The sequence below is a fragment of the Homarus americanus genome, unplaced genomic scaffold, assembly GCF_018991925.1.
Source record: "Homarus americanus isolate GMGI-L3 unplaced genomic scaffold, GMGI_Hamer_2.0 scaffold51859, whole genome shotgun sequence".
Taxonomy (NCBI): domain Eukaryota; kingdom Metazoa; phylum Arthropoda; class Malacostraca; order Decapoda; family Nephropidae; genus Homarus; species Homarus americanus.
In genome coordinates, this window is record NW_024711292.1 from 12,114,408 (window position 1) to 12,137,952 (window position 23,545).

Here is a 23,545-nt window from a genome sequence, read left to right on the forward strand (position 1 = left end):
TTTGACAGTTAATGCCAAGGTCTAGTGCTTATTTATTTATTTATTTATCTGTCCTTGAGACTGACTAAGTTTTTCTCTTATAAAATGCCATTTAACTGACCTGGGAGAATATAATTAACATTGCTGGAATTCTTATAAGATAGTGATTAATTTGAATATAAACATGCTATAATTCGCATTAGACATACAAATTTTAGTTCAAACTAATTTAATTACAAAGGGCTAAAACTTTTATTTCTTGTGCAAAATATATGATGTTTATATTAAAATTATTTGCTGTCTTACAAGGATTCTAGCAATGGAAATTATATTCTCCTAACTCTAGTCTGTGATATTATATAAGAAAAAGCTTAAAGCCTAGTGTATAACCACCAAACCCTGGCTGGGAGGGAGGAAGGGAAGGTGACAGTAACATGTTTGACAGTTGGGGCCGAAGGTCTAGTGAAGAATTTATTTGTTTGTTTATGTCCTTTAGATTGACTTTTTGATTTTTGCTTATAAATTGTCACAGAAGTGACCGGTTAGAATATAATTTACATTGCTGGAATTCTTAAAAGATAGTGATTAATTTGAATATAATCATGCTATAGTTTGCACAAGACAAAAATTTTAGTACATTTAGTACATTATTTTGAGTAAATGTACAGTACAGCTTTGCTCTTAGGATGGATAATACTGGCTTGTGTAAGAAGCTTTGGCTAAGTTAGATTTGGGGCCTTGTTGTGGAATGGGAGTACAAGCAGTACCGTAGGAAGAAGAATGGGCATGCATATGTGCTTGCTCTTGATTCAGACCATTGTGCATGAAACAAGAGAAGACATTTATGAAAAATAATAGTTCTATTTACTGTATCAAGATAAATTTAGTACCCATATGTATGTTTATAGATAAGGTATCTCCCTGTTTATGATGAGGTTATGTTCCTGAGAAACCCATCGCAGGTCAAAATGTCTTAAATCGGAATTGTTATTAGATGAGGATCAATGAGACACGCTCTCAACCAGTGACACCCAAATATATCACCCCCCCCCCCAAAAAAAAAAATCGTACACTAATAATGAACCTGTACCTACAACACAATTAAACAACCCTCACAACATCATTAAGAACAAGCCTGGTTGTCATTGCATGTCCCCTTCAAGGCGAAGGGAGTTTTGAAGGTGGAGTGGAGACTCTACTATGATTCCCACACAGCCTCTGGGAATCACATTCCTCTTCACAATGTCAAGTTTCACCTTCAAGACATTGTAAACTACAGTGATTGATCACATATTTTTACATCAGTTAACTCAGAATACAATTCATGACTGACTCACTGAAAGAAATTTCGTCCTCCAACACTTATCTCATTGATACAATTAAAGAAGAGTAAAACTGATTGTTTAAATTATTTATGACCAGTTCATATCATTTATGCTGCTTTCTATTTTATGTTGAATGTCTTGTTTAGTGTGTTGTCTTGATAATTAATTGCATTGTAGAATCTGCTTGTGTTGGATGTGTGATTTGTGATTGATAATAGTTAAAGTTGTCTTTTAATATTTTGGTCAAAATAAATTATGGCTGCCATGATTAATGTTTAATTTTTTTTATGCATATCATTGAAAAAATTGGAAACATTTTATAAACCTCTGGTACTTTCAGAGATGCCTTTGCCTGATGATATTGTATTTATTCTTCAGATGGCTGACACTTCTACTGTCTCAGGAGTTTGACCTGCCAGACGTTATTCGTGTTTGGGACTCACTTTTTGCTGATGCCAACCGCTTTAGTTATTTGATTCAAGTCTGCACGGCAATGATGGTGTATGTGTTAAGTACCTGAGCATTGAAATAAAATGAAATGTGAAATGTTGTTCAGTCAAATAAAAAAAGCATATACCAGTACAGGGTATTCAAAGTTGCACTTAATGTATTATTTTGGCATGCTTACCAAAATATTTTAGATGGATATGACTGCTTAAATGAATGTTCATAAATGTGTTGATCAATAGAAGTAGTATGTCCTTTACAATTGTTGTTTAAAACATGTGCACGTATTATTGGAAACTTTTTGTTAAATAAGTTAGAGTTAATTGTAATCTTGTTTGTTCATCAGGTTACAGAGGGACACCATGATACAGAATGACTTTGCTTCCAACATGAAAATCCTTCAGGTGAGTTGTTCAAGTTTAAATATATTAAATTAAAACCATTGCTTGGATAGAGCATAAACAGGGTGTTTAGAAAGACTATCCAGTTGAAACTCAAGTAGAAATATACATCACAAGGAAATGAAGCACAGGAAATCTTCATTATAATTATATGAGACCTCCATTCCTGAAGAATGTGACATATAAGACAGAACACATAGCAGAATCTACTTTACCATAGATATATGATGTAAATAGGGGTAACATTTCTGGAGGATATCTCTAGTTAAAAATATTAATTAAATACTAAAGATTATGAGTTTTACCAAGCACCTTGATATATTGCAGACTACTATGTTTCTTAAAATGTTCAACTCAACCATGAGTAGCATAAAAAAGTTTTGCCATTCGGTAGTCTGCCCAGACCCTTTTGCATAAGCCTGTTCAAAACAGCAGTGGCTGTCATAAGACCAAAAAGAAGAAGCATGCAGTACGTCTTGCTGCAGTCCACTAATGGCACCTGTCAGTTCCCTTGGGAGAGGTCAATCTTTGTAAAGTACTTGCTCTGTCGTAATTTTGCAACTATAATAATGACTTGGGATCCTCCACAGGCTCTGCATCGAAGGTGATAACCATGTTAAGTTTCCTAAAGTCTAAACATAGTGTGTACTTGCCATCTTTCTTTGGGACAACTAACCGTGAGTCAGAGGTAATATGATGCCCGAATCCACCATCTCCTTTAATTCCTTTTCCACTGATTTCTGAAGGTTATATGGTATAGTGTAGGGCTTTGTCCTTATTACATCTGGATAAGTTAATTCAATATTACACTCAAGCACATCTGTCTTACCAGGAATATCCATGAGCACTCGAGAGTAATCTTAATAGAATTGATTTAACTTCTTCACGCCCACTTGTCGTCAGTTGCTCTCAAATCAGTACTTCCTCCCAATTCTCTTCCTGCAGGTGGTTGGGAATCTGACATTATAGGTGGCAGACTCCTCCTGTAGGACTGTCAATCCATTCACATCTAACACATAGTTTAGTTTATTAGGACTCTCTCAACTACCTTCAATGGTCTTTCCACTTGAACAAAAGTTTGTCTTCACTCTTCGGTAGTAAAAACAGAACCTCGTGTCCAACCTAAATTTTCCTTTTTTTTTTTTTTAGTTTTTACATCATAGTAATTTTTTGTAGACACCTGAGATGACATGAGCTCTGATTAAGCCTTTGCATGTATCCTCTAATCTTTCCCGTAGTTTTACTACACATTCGTAAACTGTTTGCATATCTGCCTCAATCTCGTTACCTTCCCTTTACTAGTACAAGAATGTTAGAGGTCCTCTTACTGTATGTCCATAAACTAGTTCAAATGGAACTTCCTTGTATACGAAGCATAAGGCTGTCAGGTATTGATACCATTCCTTCGTCTGCCCCAAACACATACGCTCTAAGATTTTTTCAGGGTTCAATTAAATCATTCCACAAGGCTTTTGCACATTATAAACCCTTGATAACTGTGAATACATGGGCCTCTAACCTTTTCCAACTTATCTGGGCACTTTCCTCGTAGTCTTTCGTCCCATCCCAATACTGTACCCAATTTTTTGGCCAAAATAACTTACCATAATCAAAAAACTCGCACAAAAATTAATGCTTACCAGCACTGCAGGCAAAGGATGGGGATAATTCAAGCTTTTGGTGCCATTTCATAGGTGTCATTGGTGATAGGGGGCTCACTGCATTACAGTACAGTATACACTTACAGCACCAACTTTACCAAGGAATACCTGGGAGATGTTCACTGAACCAGTGTGAGAAAGAGAAGGATGCCAGAGGTAGCACTTAGAGTGGTTATTTTTCAACTCATAATTTTGGGTAAACGTACAGTACAGTACAGTAGGGTCGGGATATATAACGACTTTGTATAATGATTTTTTATATCGCGGGCTACCAAAATTATCGACATTTTCTTATATACTGTATAGCGATATTTATTTTTATTTTACGAGGGAAATCTGGCTGGAAATATTTATAATTTATCACTACAGTTACTACCAAAATTATCAACATTTTCCAATATACAGTAGACTTGCAACTTACGCGAGGGTTACGTTCCTGGGACCTTGTGTAAAGTCAGAAACACTCCTAACTACCCCTTAAATCGCTATACAGTGGTCCCTCGGTTAACGAACACAATTCGTTAACCAAAAATTTGGTTCCAACTCACAGAAAAAGTACATACAAAGTACTGTATACCAGTAATAGAATTAACAAAACATTAAATATAAACTAAATATAGTACTGTAATGTACAGTATACTGTACAATAATAAATACAAATCAACAGAATACTGTATTTTAACTTACTTTGAGGTGTGTATGTCCTATTACCGGCAGTTTTGTTTACATATCAAACAGCTGATTGTAGAGGCAGTCGATGATGACATGCCGTATTCTTTACGGAGTGCATTGGTTCTAGTGCCTTCTTCATGTTTCATAATAATTTCTGCACTGTATATTATCAATATGTGAACTAAATTTCAGAATGACCAATAATTTTAATGTAAAAAATGCAAAAATATTCAAGAGACCAACTTTCTTGATACAGTGGTCCCTCGGTTAACGAACACAATTCGTTCCACAGATTCGTTCGTTAACCGAATCCATTGTTTCAATGGGATATTGGGTAATTGGTTCCAGCTCACAGAAAAGTACATACAAAGTAAAAAAAAAAAATGCAGCAAAGTACACTTACTTTGAGGTGTGTATGTAGAAGATTCCTGGTTGATGATGATGATGGGAATTAGAAGTGGGGGTGGAGGAGAAGGGAGAAGAGAAGGAAGTGGGGATGGAGGAGAAATCACCTTTCAGGGGACCCATGCTTGATGCAGTAATTTCAGCAATAAAATTTTAAGTTCACTAGGTGTAATTCAAGATTATTTTATTTAAATCAACGCTGCACTGCGCTATATTATCAATGTTAACTAAATTTCAGAATGACCAATAATTTTAATGTAAAAATGCAAAAATATTCAAGACACCAACAAAATCAATGTTCACTCCACTATCAACAAAGCCAAACTGACGCTTGGTGGCTGAGTCAAGCGGCTGATGGGCACACAAAACGCTAGTTCCCTGTACTGCATATACAGTGGTCCCTCGGTTAACCATTGGTTCGATTAACGAAATTTCGGTTAACGAATTACAGTCGACCCTCACTTTACGCGGTTAATGTAACCCACAGGGTAACGCGGAAAGTGAGAAACGCGTAAAGTGAATAACATAACATATGGGATTAAATGAAATAGAGACCAGCTGACCCCCAAACTCCACTTTTTCCAACACAATACCTATGTTCTAGTAAAAATAACATCTTAATTTTATGATGGTACATGCACACAATTAATTCTTAAGAGAAATAGAGAAATACAGTCGCCAAGTTAATGTCCATTCAAATAATGGACTCAACTCCCTCCCCCTCTTCTCACACTACACTCCCTGGCTCTTCCCTCTCTGAGAAATTTTGGGGGGAAAACCAGGTATAGTAATAAATAATACCTCAAACTAAAGTTAGGATAATTTAATTGACATTGCTGGATTCTTTGTAAGACCAGGAATATTTTGAATATAAATGTCATATATTTTGCACAAAAAATAACATATCTAAAATTTGTATGTCTAATGCAAAATCTATGATGTTTATATTCAAAATGATCATCAAATTGTAAGAATTCCAGCAATGTAAATTATATTCTGGCCGGGTAATTTGTATGAATTTTATGAGCTAAAACAAATATCTTCAGTTAATAAAAAAAAAAATACTATTCTTCACGACACTATCTGTCAATCAAAGTACCCCACCTTGCCTCCCCCCCCTCTTCCAACCGGGCCAGATGGTCAGTCCGTCCGAAAACCCTCCCCCCCACCGCCTACCAACCCTCCCTTCAAGAGAAAGGTTGGGTGAAAAAACTAGATTTTAACATTTAGTATTAAATAATACCTCAGATTAAAGTTAGGATAATATAATTGACATTGCTGGATTCCTTGTAAAACCAGAAATATTTTGAATATAAATGTCATATATTTTGCACAAAAGATAACATATTTACTCGGAGTAAACATTATATCTAAAATTTGTATGTCTAATGCAAAATCTATGATGTTTATATTCAAAATGATCATCAAATTGTAAGAATTCCAGCAATGTAAATTATATTCTGGCCGGATAATTTGTATGAATTTTACGAGCTAAATAAAAAAATTATACTTCACCTGGGTAAAGGGGTACACCCACCGCGGAATGTGAGCATCCTGGGTTCTGGCAGAGCACCGTGTAAACGTGGAAACGCGGAATGTGGGACCGCGTAAAGTGAGGGTTGACTGTACCTCCCATAAGGATCTTCAATTCGGTTAACGAACAAAACTTCGATTAACGAAATCCTTACGAACAACACGTTTCATTGTGAGCATCAGGCGATCAGCTGATGGGCTAGTCTGCCAATTCAGTACAGCTGCTCCTCGACTTACGACGGGGTTAGGGACCCAAATCCAGGTCGTAAGTCGAATTAGTTGTAAGTCAAAAATGCTTAAATAATACATAGAAAATCTAAAATGGGTGTCTCTTTTTCTGCTCAGCACCACAAAACTCTCACTTTTGCGCTTGCCAGCTCTTGTTTGGCCTGTATCAAATCTGATTTGGCTACTTACAGTATCCCCATTAAAGACAATACAGTATATACAGGTACAGGGGTATTTTACTAATAGATAAGGTAATATGTTTAAAATAATTTTTTTTTATGAACGGTTCTACTGGGGTATGCTATAACAAACAGTTTATATAACGAATATTCCTATATCGAACGGTTTTCCCTATAAAATTGAAAATGCTAAAACGAACGAAACTCCTACAAAGAAAGTATTTTTTATTATTTTTTGTACTAATTTATTAGTTTTTATTGCAAGTATTAATGATATTCTTTATTTCAGGAGTTTAAATGCAAATTTATGCACTTTTTTAAAAAAAATTTAAATTTTATATTAAATTTTTCATTGTTAAGGGGTTGTAATTGGGGGCCTTGAATGGATTACCCCTATAATGAACGAATGCTATAACGAACGAGGTTCTAGAACCAAATTAAATTCGTTATAGCATACCCCACTTATGAAGGAAAATGTAAAAGGAAACACACATGACATTTATTGCACGTTAAAATACCATCGCTGACCCGTAATAACCCATATCACTCCATGATAACGAAGTATTGGGTCACAATTGAAGTGGTACCGTGTTTTCCCATATCAGTGAGTATCATGGATAGATGTACTAAAAAGAAATTTAAGGAAACCCAATAAAGCAGGTCAAAGGTTTATTCTTTTGGTAAAATAAAAATTAATTACAGACTCAACCTAGTGTCAAATGGAAAAGATATTAGAGAACTTTTTGTCTAAGGCTGAAACGTATGTCTTTAATATGCTAATTGCAACCAATTTATCCTTCCAGAATTACCCACCTGTGGATGTACAAGTGCTGCTAAGCAAAGCCACTGAACTAGTGGAGATTTCTGGAGAGAATACTTGTGATACCACTAACATGGAACAATCAAGTTGACCCCTGGAACAATGTGATGGAGACCAGTAGTACTGTACTGTTGTTTGGGCTGGAGGTGGGAGTTTGTTACAATCTTTTTATACTTGTGTAAAATACTATTTTGTAGTTAAACTGCACACTGCTAGGTTATGCAGCTGCCCATGTTGTGGCTCTGAATATACCTGTAATGGCTTAAGTGAGGAGATGGGAAAGCAGGTGAACATATACAAGTATTAGTATTGGTTCAGCTGGGTTTATATGGTTTATATTAACCTCTTCTATGCATGATTCATATGCAGAAAAATTTTCCAGCTGACAAAGTCGTGGCACATAGTTATTTTTTCTTGCAGTATGTTTACTGCCATATGATGGATTAATTTGCATTAATTACTTTGCTTTTATCAATAAATGTGACATATATGATTCAATTACATTGATTCAACTACATTTTTCAGAAAAAAGAATATTAACACAATTTTTTTTAATGCATATTTCGGTTTGGTATACAGTAATCCCCAGCTAATGTATTCCTGTATTCATTAAAATACAATTTTGGTGATATGGAGTAAAAAGTTCAACCAATATATGTGTGTGTGTTACATGGTTCACAATTGCCAGGCAAATTTAAGCATGCTGCTTCTGGTAATACTGTTGTTGACTCTTGGGATTGACTGTAGGCTGCGAATGGACTACCCATAGATATGTTGGTGCAATTTGTTTTGTACCATATTACCAAGGTTTGATACAGGTAGTAACTGTATCATATTGACTTTCATCTGAAAGTGATACAGTACAGTATAACTATGTCTGCTCTTGGGGGGGAAGAAAGAGCCCTCCATCAGTGCTGTATCACACTCATCTTTTCCCCTAGTTTCCATTCCCTTCTCATGACCTTGAGTGAGACTGCCTCCTTAACAACAATAGTGATATAGCACTCACCCAAGATTATGGCCTCGGGATCTTAACACGTAAACGGTAATTCATTATTTCATGATTATTTTTTTTAATTGCATTATATTAATTATTTTGGTCCAGGTATGTGTACATGCAGTATCCTATGAAAATTTGTATGTTAGGTTATTTTCCTTGTTTGGCAATATCAAGGAATGTGACCTTTTTTTCCCATTTATTATTTAGATAGTGGCTTTTCCAGGAAATTACCTGCATATTAGTTGGGGATCACTGTAAGAGTGTTGTGATATATATATTTTTTTTTAATAAAATATTCTCACATGTGATTGTAACTGTAGATAAGGAACAATGAATTTAGAGTAAATGTGTTACATGATATGATTGTCAAGTTTTATACTCTATATTAGGGCTACCCTACCTTTACAGTCATGAGGGTCAGGGTTCATCCAAATAGAGTATGGCACAACTTTTGGTAAGGATTTTTAATAATGTTTTTACATATCAAAAAAGTTGAACTTGTGTGACTGTAACCAACAGTGATAATGATTCAGGTATTATAGTAACAATAATAACTTCTTTTGTTTGTGGTTTATTTAATTATTGTGTGAGAAAGACACAGTTTCAAAATTATGATACGGTAATATATCCGTTAGTCAGAATTTCTCTTAGCTGGAACTCTCCGATAGCCGGAATTGAAATTTGCTACTTATTTTTCGTAAAATTCCGGGTTTGGGAACGATTTTCCAAGGGGCGCATTTTCTGGAAAATTCTGAGAAAATTTTTCTGGTACCCGGAAAAATTCCGGGGAGGGGTGATTTTTTTTCTCCAGATTTGAGAGATGAAATAATGCACAATTTCCGGAAAATTCTTTGAAACTTTTCCCGGTACCTGGAAAAATTCCAGGGATGGGGTATTTTTCCAGGTTTGAGAGAGTTGTCCTATTACCCGGAAATCTCTCATTCCCGGAAGTGCTCTGCACCAATTGTTCCTTGTTTTGGCTGACGAAGATATCACTTTACATTATCCTCTCAGTGGCTGCCGTGCAAATGCTTCCTTTGGATGCTTTTAGGTAGATACAGTAACATCCCATTAATTCTTCATACAGTAACCGATGAATGACTTCAGTAGATAATGAACTTAACTGAATAATGAAACTTGGCTATTTATGAGTTTCTAAACCTTTCTGTAAAAATGCTGTATTATGAACTTAATGTTTTTTCAAGTTTGAAAACTAAATGATCATAACAATATACAGCATGTTAGTTTTCATGCATATTACACCTTGTAAATTAGAAAGCTCAAAACAGTGTTGAAAATAAATGATCAATTCAAAATATACCAGTTCATAATCAATGAGACTTGACATCTGGTTATCAGGTTAAGAAAAAGCCATTGTTTTTCTGGGTCAGATTACCACAACTATGGCAACCAAATCATTACCACATTATGAGATGCGCTACTCAGATTTATGGAATGCTATTGTAGTGTGATAATATTCTACCTACTGTATTAAACATTTCAGACATTATGTTATGATACAATTTAATGGTATTTTGCAAGCATTTGCATATTGTACTACAGTATATCATCCTTAGGTCTTCTTGTGGATTCTTTATGTAATAATGTCTCTAGCAATACTAATGTACAGTAGTGTTCTCTTTTTCTATATTAATTTGTTATTTCTGTCTTTGTGGTTAAATAACTGCCTTGAGGGGCTCATCAGGTGAAAATTCTTGTATACATTAAAAACATAAAGCAGAGAACTTATAAAAATAAATTTTTGCCACAGTTGATATCTAGGGTAAAGGTTAATGCATGAAAAGGGTTAGATTTTTTCCATTACAGTACTGTATTTAAAGGAAAATCTCACTTTAATGAGAAAAGACTAATAAGGTTTGCTAGCATAATAATTGTGATATGTTTTATTTATGATTCAATACATGTACCAGTATTGATAAAAGAATACAGTATATACAAATTAATTTACAGTATAAGTAGTTAGTCTTGAAAGGAAAGCAGATAAATCACCAAAAAGTTTGAACAATGAAGTGACTACTTATGTAAGAATGCATTTTTTACTTAAATGCTCAACTTGTAATGTATAGCAGCATTTAGAGAGTTTCTGGAAATTGCTTGCACAAATATTTCTGTATATGAGATGTTTATGTTGTTTGTGTGCAAGGTTGAGGGGATTCTTGCATGGTTGTAACATGCATTGTAAAATGCTAAAAGTGTTGGCTTCTTTTTACATTATGTTAAGCCTATTTACAAATAGGTTTTCAGTTGTTACATCATTGGAAAGTAATTTCAAGGAAGAAACTTGGGTATTTAAGTTATAATTTAGCTTCAGATTAAACACTGTGAATTTTACAAAAGGCTGAAGATTTCTTAGAATTTGTGAACATTTGTTAGTCAACCAACCAAGAATTTATGATGTTAATACTGGCTAATTAAAACTAGTGTTGGCATTAGAAATTTTTTGAAGTTTATAATTTAAATCAAGATAACTGACTGAAGGACCAAAGTTGAATTTTAAGTTAATTGATTTATATATTGATCATCAGTAACTTATCCTTTCATGGTTATGAATATTTTCAGCATTTTGACACATTTGTTAAGAATTTATTTTGTAAATTTCTTGCAGATTATATAGGGCTGTGATAATCAATATATGATAGCATATCACCTGGATTGAAATGTTCTCAAAACATGAAATTCTACTTAGAAAAAGAAAAAAAACAATCAAAGCATTTTGCAATAAAATGCATTCAGTTAGAAAAATTAGATAAGGACTTAAATGCTAAACATATTTATCCTCTTGTGTTTTGAGGTACCATGGATATGTCTTCTATATCAATACTTCTTCATATTTGTTCTCTACTTTCTACTTCCTTAATTTTTTGTGTGGCCTTCTTCAAAGTCTATATTTCTGAGTCCTCTAATTTGACTTTTTAGTCACGGATTTTTACTTCGCGGTTCTCGGTAATTCGGGGATGACACCCTGGATGTACCCATAAATGTCTGAGGGTAGTTTTAAAGTTGCCGGCATTTTCATGGCTGGGACAGGGAGCCATTCGTTCTAGAGACAGTAATTTCCTTTACCTGAATTGTAGATATGTGTGTGTGAAAAACACACAATAATTGGAAAATCCTCTCACAAATAATCAGAAGCAAATTTATTAAATATGTGAGTCTACCCTCAAGTCCATGCTCTATTAATAAAGTACTGTAATAGAGCACAGATTTGAGGGAAGATTGTTACATTTTTAATAAATTCGTTTCTGATTATTTGTGAGAGTATTTTCTCATCATTATTTATTTGTATGTGTGTGTGCGTGTCTACACATACACACACATTTAGAATACTGCAGGGAAAATAAATAATTGTCCTAAGGGCAAACACATAAAGGGAATATAAAATTTTTTGTTCACAAGTAAAAATCCCCCCCCCATTCGTCTGCAAATGTTAGTTGCGGATTTGGTGATTCACGGCCATTTTGAGAACCTAACCCCTGTGAATTTGGGGAGCCCCCTGTACTTGGTAAAGTAAGGCTGTATGTAATGGCAATTGTGATTAGTGGATCTATGTTCGGCTGTATCACTGTCGGGATAAATATTAAATAAACCAAAGGTAGCATCTTTATAATAATAAGCTATTCATCATTATTTAAGATCATGAGAAGTTTCCAAATCTTTGTATATTTGCTTCAGTAATGAAGAAAATTATATTAATGAATTGACAACTCAACTACACAGCCACAGTTGCCACAAGATTTTCATATTGTACTTGCTAAAAAAATCGTTTGTTTAGTTGCTTGACTCCTGAAAATACAGTAATGTAGGCAATTTATTGCAGTGATTATGAAGAAAATCCTAGTAACTGCAGTCATCCATACCTGACTACTATAATCTACTGAGCTTAGAGTAATAATACCAAGAATTCTGTTGATAGATAGATTCGATGAAAATACATTAGAATACGGTGTATATGACTTATAATACAGAACAGTTAAACATTTTGATAGATATGTATTAAAACACATGATAATAAAACTGCACAGTACTGATAATCATGGTTGATATTTAGGAAATTTGACGAAATTATACTTGTTAGTTAATTAAAAAAAGATTTTCACATCACTTTTGACCAGTTTGACAAGCTCACATATACATTAGTTTTGGACAAATATAGGTATCCAGATTTGTTTTTAATAACCTTTCTAAATTCACTTTATGGGCTATGGTAAATGTAGAGCTGGTCATACAAATGTACAGCAAGTGGCTCTCTGTAAAAGATGCCACCTGTGATGATTTGAGGTGGCATAATCATATACAGTACAGGTAACTCACATTTGATTTAAGCGTTTTTGGAATAACGCGATTATTCAATTAATACCAAAAGATAATTTACGCTCACCTATTTTTTAAATAACGTGCTCAAGACAGTTTAAATTTGCCTCGTGTATTCGCCTGGCAGTGGAGTCGCGTGTGATGCCTGGTGAGGTGCTTGTAAGTTATTACTATACAGTCGCAGTCATATCAACATCAACAATTTTAATATTATTATTAATAGTAATAATTATTATAATAATAAATATTATTATTACTAATGATGAAGATAATGATGACAATGAAGTAATCTGTACAACAACTGTGACGATGTCCAGCAAGCTTCCCGCGTATCGCTTTCTCAGTTCACACCAGCACTACTTTTTCTCTGTGCTCTCATTTGCATTGTGTGTTTATCACATACCTTTTTAGTGTTAAACGCTGTTTTCTCCATCGAGCATGTCTGGAAAACGTCCAACTACCTCCTCTGGGGCGCCTAAAGCTAAAAAGGCTCGAAAAATAATCACAGTGGACGTGAAATTAAATATGATCACCCTCCTTCAGAGAGGAGAGCGTGTGTCGGAGGTTGGCCGCGTGCTTGGTTTAAGTAAGAGCACTGTTCCTACCCTGTGTGGTATATGATGGTGCCCCAAACCTGTACAATTTACATGTATTATTTATGGGAAAATTATGTTTATTTTACGCGTTTTTTAATTAAGCGGTGGTTTTCAAGAACGTAACCCCCGCGTAAAATGAGAGGTGGGTGTATTTGATTTTTATTTCCTGTGTACTGGGTGCTTACAGTCTTTTGGTTTTTGTTTAAAATGTCAATAGAGGAAACCACACATTAACAAAATCAATATGTCCTGTACTTCAGCAGTTTATTCTTGTGACTTTATTCGTAGCCATGTCTGCTATAACATATTCTTTAGAATTGGAGGTGGAATTGTAAAGAATGCATCTTAGCTGATGTATTGTGTTCTCTGCAATTTTAATAGCACGTCTATATCATAGTGAATATGGCAAAGAAAACAGTCCCGAGTATGTGCAGAATGTGATGAATTACATACCAGTGTTATGGTTGAGTAACATCCTCGAGAACTTTGTAAACACATTTATCAAGGGACTTTATAATCTTAAATACCAAGGCACTTTGTAATCACCCTGTACATTCAATATGCTAGTGATTTGTTTTATGTACAAAGTACTGTTACAAGCACAAAGATAGAAATGGCTGCCAAAATATTTTTTTCACTTTTTTATTATCATATCAGATTCATTTTCATACACAGATTCATGATCAATTTTGTTGTCTCATGTACTGTATTTGATCCTGTACTGGTGATGTTCCTTGTTGTGTACTGTTTAATTCCATGCGTGTGACTATCATGTATAATGAATGAGACAGTTTTTATAAAAATGTAATTAGAATTTTTTTTTTATTACAATGTAGAAAATCAGTGGATTAATAAGCAGTCAACCCTCGCTTTACGCGGTCCCACTTTACGCGTTTCCACGTTTACCCGGTACCCTGCCGAACACGGAATGCTCACTTTCCGTGGTGTGTGTACCCTTTTACGCGGAGAACGGCGCGAGCAGTGTGCGCACAAGGTCGCCCAGTCATCAAAACATTACCAAGTTCTTCACCCGCCACCCACCACAGCCGGCCCAAGTCATTGATAGTGATAATGATAGTGAGGATATGGACTTATATGGACTTTGATGGGTTTGACAAAGAGGCCCTGCAAGCCTCTGTGGTGGATAGTGATACAATTGATACAAGTGATACAGGTGAGGGCCAATAATCTGCCCTCTGCCTCGGAACCAACCCCCCATCCCCGTGTGCTCAGCCATCTTTTCTACTAATGTAAGTGTTAAAAAACCTAATATTAGTGATATTTCTCTTAATTATTAATTGTGTGTGCATACCATCATAAAATTAAGAAGTTATTTTTGCTACAATGTAGGTATTGTGTCTGAAAAAGTGGAGTTTGGGGGTCGGCCCGGTCTCTATTTCAATTAATCCCATATGTTATGTTGTTCACTTTACGCGTTTCTCACTTTACGCGGGCCGCCGTGGGTTCAATTGACCGCGTAAAGTGAGGGTTCACTGTATATTTCAATATGGATTTTCAGAATCTTCACAAGAAGAAGAGTTCATCTATTATATTTTAGACTTTAGAGTACAAGTACTTATCCATGTGTATGTTAGTGCAGTAGCTGCTTCTGTTTCAGTAATTACATCTGGCTTTGGCTCAAATGTAAATCCTTTTTCCAAGTTGTGTCTAGGAGTTCATTAATATCTTGGTACTAATTAGATATTTAATCTGGGTTATTCCCCATACCAAATTTAATTTTAGCTGTATCAGATCAGATAACTTTATGAATGATAATTGTGGCTGGTTCACCGAAAGAGCTATGCCCACCCCTGCTCACCCGTTGAATGAACAGTGTTTGGTCACACTTGGATATTGTAACCTATTGTACAGAAATAATGTTTTGGGTTTTTAATTCAAGATAATAATTAAGCTCATTCCTGGGCAGAATTAGCAGATGGTTGATAAATTTGTTATGGTAAAGTTATAAGATGGCCACAACCTATATCAAGGCCCCAGATTTCCTTACATATTTTTCTCAGTGTTGCTAACCCACTGAGTGTTAAAATGTGAAATTGGATATTAAAAAGCACTTTTTCATGTATATGTGTATGTACATACATAAGTAGAAACTTACATACATATATAAAGTACTTAAGTTTTCATGCATACATTAGATGTATTTGAAGAGATGTATATTGAGTGAGAACTGGTGGTTTTAATGTTGGTTGGACAGATATCATTGATGACCTGTGTTGATGACTGGGTTAATCAGTGCCACTTATGGGCCCTATGTCACAGCCAAACCTTCCTCCCTTCTTCACCACTCACCCAAATTACTTCCCTTCAAATGCATTTAATTTTCCCAATACTAATGACAACTTTGCATCTTGGGGTATTGTTCATTCTCTTCTACAGAAAATCGAGGTCATCACTAATATCTCCAATGCCTCATATAAACAGTATATATGTATGGTATATATTTTTCACACTTATAAACCTTTTGCTACAGTGGTTTAGGATGGCATTAATTAAGAGCAAAAACATACATTCGCCCTTCATTTAGTGTCATTAATTGTTACTATTGAAATAGATATGTTCTGCTATATTACAGTATTCCCTTTCCATGAGGTCACAAATTCACATGGTTCACACCTATTGTTCACATAAGCAAGCATTACTCATCAGTAAAATGTCTCCTCAAAAATCACTCAGTACTGTGCTCTATGCTCATTCATACACAAAGCTGCTTCTTGGATGATCATCCCCTTCTTTTAGTACTTCTTTCACCCTTTTCACCTCCTAATAGGTCTTTCCTCTTCCTCATACCATTCATCTCACAATTATGCACTTTATTACCAGCTTTTCAGTTACCAGTCTCAATATATCTTTACATCCTGAGTAAACTGGAACCACTCTATTCCTTTCATTTCTGTGTAACTTATTCACATCCCAAATACGTTTCTAGAACAACTGCCCCCTGGACAACTTTTCCCCTCCCCTTTGGGACAACTGCCCCCCACTGCCAGTGAATTTGTACTGTATTTTTTATAGGGAAATGAATGAGTTTACCAATAACTGGCATAAGACATGAAACTGACTAAATAGAGAGGAGAAAATAACACTAAGAATAGATAGGCCAAGATGCATTACTTGACCATGACTTAAGTCGAGATAATTGCATCTAGTGCATCCTGTACTACGTACCTTGTGCTCAGATGGAATGACCATGTTAGCAAGGTATGGTGGAATTGGATGAGGGACACCAGCAGCTCGTTTGTAGCATCTTATAGCATGTCAAATATATCTTACAAATGGTAGTTGCATTGAGACACCTTCTGATATATTTTGAACCGTTTGGGTAATAATTTGCTGTGCAGTCTCTTGGGTGTTCATAGCTTTCCTCTTGATTTTCTGCCTGACAGATAGTACTTCTGGGCACCATATAGCCAACTACTTCATTTCCACAAACTTTATCCTTTACTGTATAGTTGCTATGCTGATGTTTCTTGCATTCGTAGGATATAACACTAATTGCCAGTTGTTTGTGCTTCACATAGATATAGGCATCATAAATAAGCTTCCTCTTACCACATCCACTTTGGAAAACCTCCATGATAAGATGATACAAAAGATAATGATACACTTGAACAGTTATAGATACACTGTAAATAGTTCAAGCACTGAACTCAGACTGGCAGGTCCTGGTGAGAATAGATCAGTTGGGATAACTTGTGAAGTCAGTGTGGATCTCATTTCGTGTAAGGTGCTATGCCTCTGGCTTCGAAGCCAAAAGCTTTAGAAAGTTTCAAAGCCAAGCTGAAACCAGGTTCAGCCCAATGCCTAGTATGATGGTTGCAAAGATTCATTGGCAATAGGGGCAATTGTCCTATGGGTGCAGTTGTCCAGGGACAATTGTCCTGATACCCCAAACACATCATTTCTGTTGCTTCTAGCTTTTTCATCGTCTGGCAGCCAGAGTCCATGCTTCACAATTATATAATAATGTTAGATCATTGATTTGCTTGGATGTCTCCATCTTTGCCACTGAGGTACAGCTCCCTCTCTCTGTACATTGCTCAATCTATCTATTACTTTCTTTCCCTTAGTAACGATGTGATTCAACATTGTTACATTTATGAATATGACATGCACATGTGCACACACACACACCGAGAGTACACCTTCATTTTCCTTGGTCACTAAGATCATATCTTCAGTATACTTTACTGTACAGCAATGGTCCAGTTTAGACTATGATTTCCAGTTTTGCTCAGCCCTCATCACTACTTATGTATTGAAGATAATGCTGGCCTGTAATTTAATTACCATGGAAAACTTCTCTGCACCACAAATGATATTTAAAAAAAAATATTTGAAGACATAAATTACCAGTACCCGGTATGTAAAAAAATGCATCCCCACAGATGAAAAATGAGAAAATTATAAATATGATGAGGATTAGTCTTTTATTATGTGTGTGTGCAATGGTGTCCTCATGCACTGTAATTTGGCCAAGCCAGTGATATGGCACAGCCCAGACTGCTGATTGGCTCTTGTGCCAATGTAGTGAAGGTGTGTGTGTGTGGAGGTAATGGATTTTCTTCTCCACCTCCCAAGTTGTTAGAAGTCTATCCCCAACATTTCCCACAGACTGATTTTACTGTACAGTATTGTTTTAATTCTATTCATTTTATATTGGGTAATTGAATATAGAAACCATTATAATAAAATCTTTGCACAAACACAGGTAAATGTGAGTGAAAATGTGATGAGGGCATGTGAGATCGATGTAAACACAAGTGCTAACACGAGACTGTCCAAACAATGCCTCTCCTCACTATCTCCTGGCTTTTTCAAGATGCAAGAGATTTTGGTCAGTTCTTAATTACTGTACAATGAAATGTACACTTTTATTCAGAAGCTTAACATTCTTATTATTGTTTGGTTTTTGATTGTTTTATTATTAAATTTAGTGGATGGGAGGAGGGCAGAAATGAATCCTGATTTTTCTATAAGTTATTAGCTTCAATTTCCTTGGATTCAGTATTCATAGTGTTCATTCAGAATGTAATACAGTACCTTGTACCTGCAGAAATTGAGGGTTACCTCCACACCTTTTGAAGGATGCTAGTCCATCAAAGGATTGTTACAATATTGGCAAGTTCACCCTTTATTGTACACTCACTGAAGATTATTCTGCATGTTTACGGGGTTATGCAATATGACACCAGAACAAGAAATCCGATAACATTCATCACGGTTTCTGTCGCAGTGATCGTTGCGGATGGTTTCAGAGCCAAGGGTCCAGAATATTTTTTAGTGAGTGTATTACATTGCACTCATTTTATGCTGAGTGCACCAGGGCCATTGTACAAGGAGGGTATCCAATCCTCCATCTTAGTTATAAATCAGAGTGAATGATTCAGTTGTTGGGCTTAATTACTGCTTTTGCATCATTGTACATTGCTTTGCTTTTATAAATTATATTACTATTGTACTCAGATTTTTTGTGCTGGTGAATTATGCTCAAAGGAAAGCATCTTCAATGAAAAAATGGTGCTTACTGCACAGTGATATCAGAACTACTGTGTCCTCCGTTGGGAACACATTACCAACTTAACTTTAGCACTTTTAAAGTACAGTACTTGTGACTGGAACTGAAGTGTTTTTGTACCTTTTGTTTTTGTACACAAATGCAATGCCATCCATATTTTTAATCAATTGTTCAATTTTTTTGTAACTGCAGTTATGAAAAAGAATTGAATATTGTGCACAATAACTGACAAATATGCACAGTAGTTATTTATGTATTGGATATCCATATGATGTGTGTTTATATGTATTCTTTAGTTCTAGTGTTTCAGTGACTGATATTGCTCATCTCAAAAAGCCTTCCATGTTATGAAATTCATCTAAGAGTAAAGCATGATGAACTGTGTGTCAAATTTCCTGTTCAGTACAGTCCTCTATGTGATTGATGGTGATGGTATTGTCTCAAAGTGTTATTTACATATAAAAATAACCAAAGGTAAAAAAAATGCTTTTTTGCTCTCAATTTTTCATGGTACAGTAATCCACCGGGTTATGGAAGGGATGTGTCTTTGAAAAGTTGATGGCAACGTGAACCCCATTTTCACAGTGACTTCCATTATATAATTTGAGATGCGTTCCTAAAGATATATATATATATATATATATATATATATATATATATATATATATATATATATATATATATATATATATATATATATATATATATATATATATATATATATATATATATATATATATATATATATATACCTATCAAAAATCCGGCAACCTCGGGACCTGAGGAGTGCCGGATTTTCGAAAATGCCGGAAAACTGATGGTTATATTTGCTGTATAAGTTTAACAGAAAATGACTACCTGTACAGTCCTTTAAACAAAGAAAATTAAACACTTAAGTTAGGATAATATAATTGACATTGCTGGATTCCTTGTAAGACCAGGAATATTTTGAATATAAATTTCATATATTTTGCACAAAAGATAACATATTTACTCAGAGTAAACATTATATCTAAAATTTGTATGTCTAATGCAAAGATCTATGATGTTTATATTCAAAATGATCATCAAATTGTAAGAATTCCAGCAATGTAAATTATATTCTGGCCGGGTAATTTGTATGAATTTTATGAGATAAAACAAATATCTTCAGTTAATAAAAAAAAAAATATTCTTCACGACACTATCTGTCAATCAAAGCACCCCACCTTGCCTCCCCCCCTCTTCCAACTGCGCCAGAAGGTCGGTTGGTCCCAACCCTCCCCCCACCTTCCATCCCTAACTTTTAGAAATAAATAATACCTCAAACTAAAGTTAGGATAATATAATTGACATTGCTGGATTCCTTGTAAGACCAGGAATATTTTGAAAATGTCCCATATTTGGGATGCTCAGAGTCAAACATTGACATTGCTGGATCCTTGTATAAATATAAATGTCATATATTTTGCACAAAAGATAACATATTTACTCAGAGTAAACATTATATCTAAAATTTGTATGTCTAATGCAAAATCTATGATGTTTATATTCAAAATGATCATCAAATTGTAAGAATTCCAGCAATGTAAATTATATTCTGGCCGGGTAATTTGTATGAATTTTATGAGCTAAAACATATATCTTCATTAAATAAACAAAGAAATATTTGAAAATGCGCTCCGAAATCCATGCTGGAGTACAGTACGAGTATCTATAGTACACGATCCTACTTAAGGCGGCATCACACTCGTTCTTTTGTCTATTTTTTTTATTTTTTTGTCAACTTTCAGAAAATCGTCAAACTTTTTGTTGTGCACCGTCACACATGTGTTTGGAACCAACTTGCCAGTTTCCCTCATTCGATAACTGTCAACAAACAAGACGGATCCAACTGACATAGAAAGCACAGCAATTCTACGCCTTTTATGGTGTATGAAGAGTCCTAGTGATCCCATAGAGAGCGACGCTGCCTTATCTGGTCCACCAAGAACTCCTCAGAGAGGCATGTCCATACTTGGGAAATTATTTTATCTGTTGGCTCCGTCATCATGTTGTTATTCCTGCGTGGTCAAAATGTAAACAACAAATGACATTTTCTTACCTTTTTAAAATGACAAAATTAAAAATAATAATGATTAATCTTGAGAAAGAAGAGTAATAATTGATAATAATTTTAGCTTTACATTTTATGTAAATATTAGTTTATTTTTTATAACTATTTGTAGTATCAATTATAGATCTTGAGTTGACTCTAGTAAGATGTCATATGAGTTGTCAGTGCAGACGGCCTGCACCGTTTGACAAACAGCCAACGACAACACCGGTGATTCGTGAAAAAATCGACATTAATGAAAAAGTTGACAATAGAAATGCTATTGTGATGCTGCCTTTATATGTGGCTTAGACATGTCAGACACTTGCATGAGCCAACCTACACACCATCTCTCGCTAGCTCAGAATGTTTGTCACTTGTCTGTGATCGTTTGTGAAAAGATAAATAAAATCATTACTGTATAATACTGTACTCTAATATGGTTTAGAAATAAAGAAAATATAATAGAGAACTAAAAAATAAGAAAAAATGAAGAGCATGGGTGTGTACTGTAATTGTGGGAAGTGAACATTTGTGTGTGGAGACATCGAGTTGTAACTGTATAGATAAATTGCCAGTCTGCCTCCCTTTCTCCTTCCTCCCTTCCCTGATGTGAGTCAGCTGGGTTACTGCCCAACTAAGCGGCTGAACTGTCACGTCACCCAGAGGATGGTTTGAGTGTGGAAGGCGCTATTCTTTGTACATAAAATATATACTGTACCAGTAAATGTGAGGAATAAATAAAAATAATAATGTACACAAAACACTTGAATTTAACTCGCCACAAAGGATGTTGAGTGCTGTGTGAGATGAGGTGAGGTGGTACAATAGGAGTTATTGGGAGGGAGAAAAGAGGGGTACTCCTGTCTTCTGCCCTGCCTGTAAATCATCATTATGTTCTGCTTCAATGGGAGCGAAAAATTTATCTAATCAAAGTAAAGTATGTACAGCATGCAAAAATATTTTCTTAATTTAGTTAAGAAGTGAAACAAACAATCAACTGAATTTGTATGAGTTAGTGGTGTAGTTCCCAGCAGTTTCTGTGTTCTTCTTTGCATGCATATCACTTACTATATTATCAACTTCATTGCGTACAAAAATTTTTTTAATTAAAAACATATTTTGTATTTTTTTAAGACATTTTGGGGAAGAGTCTACTCCCCATAGGAACGTATCTCGACTATTACAATGGGAGTCTGAGGGAAAATGTGATCCAATTTAGGAAAAATTTATTACGAAAGATTTTTGGGGAGTTGAATCCTTTCTTAAATTGGGAAATGCCTGTATCTTAATATCCAGAGATAACAGATGTAGAAATATTGTAACACACAATATCTGAATATTCAGATCTTACTAGTTTAAAAAATATAATAATAAAGGAAGTCATAATTATACAGTAATAGAAATGAAGATTTATTTTCTCTTCATAAAATATGATCATCTATTTTCTCTCTCTCTCTCCCTCTCTTTTTTTGTGTCTGTATTGCATTGTATTGTCAAGCTCCACTCTGTCGTTTCCAAATTGTGGTTTTTCTTTTCATCTTTCTTTCTATTACTTCTTCATAAACTCACTTTTTTCATATTTGTTGGGATTTTGTGTTTTTTCTTTACACATTATAATTAGAAAAAACAGGAAGAATTAAATCTTATTATAAGCTAGAGATTGCATCTCGTGGTTCTGTTTCTCTTCACAAGCTAGAAACTGTTTCATTTGGCCCTCTTACTGTTATGAGCTAGATGCTGCTTTACCTGGCCTGATTTCTGTTAACTGTATAAGCTAAAAACCACTGTCCTTATGTGATATCCAAGTTTGCAAGTTAAATAGATCCCAGATCTAGTTGGTCCTAATCTAATAAAACTTAATCTAACATAACTATTGATTACTGGTAGGTTCAATTCCAATAATTTGGGTAAAGTTACAGACTATTTGGGCCAGGGACCATTTGATTACTCATCATATGCAATATGTGTGTACAGTACAGTCAATTTTTCACATGTTGCTGGTGGATCTTGAACCTTCAATGAAGTGGAACTTTTTGTTGGTATTCAAAATGATACTGATATATTTTGTACTTTGCCAAATTATTACAGTATAAATTTTCATAATTTGAATAATTGATATAGATGATGATTACTATAATATGGTGTATTTTACTGATTATAGATAAAATGTGATTATTATATTGTTCATTATATTTTGCCGATTGAGAAGTGAATTCAATGGTGATCATGGGTCCGGGTAATTAAGGATATTTTATTTAGAGAAATACTGTTTGATTATTTACATATTTTGTATTACATCTTCAGCATGTTTCCTCTCAATTCCAAGAAGACAGGGATAAACTTATAAGTCCTCT

At 34.8% G+C, this 23,545-nt stretch overlaps 1 protein-coding gene across 1 annotated transcript in view; it reads left to right on the top strand.

The window, feature by feature from the left end:
• Positions 1 to 11,743, top strand: part of LOC121879381 (TBC1 domain family member 13-like) — a 57,664-nt gene extending 45,921 nt beyond the window's left edge. Inside the window, 3 exon segments of the mRNA XM_042386028.1 lie at positions 1,683 to 1,805; positions 2,098 to 2,155; positions 7,634 to 11,743. Coding sequence (XP_042241962.1) covers positions 1,683 to 1,805; positions 2,098 to 2,155; positions 7,634 to 7,741 — 289 coding nt within the window. The 3' untranslated portion in view covers positions 7,742 to 11,743.
• The last annotated feature ends 11,802 nt before the right edge of the window (positions 11,744 to 23,545 follow it).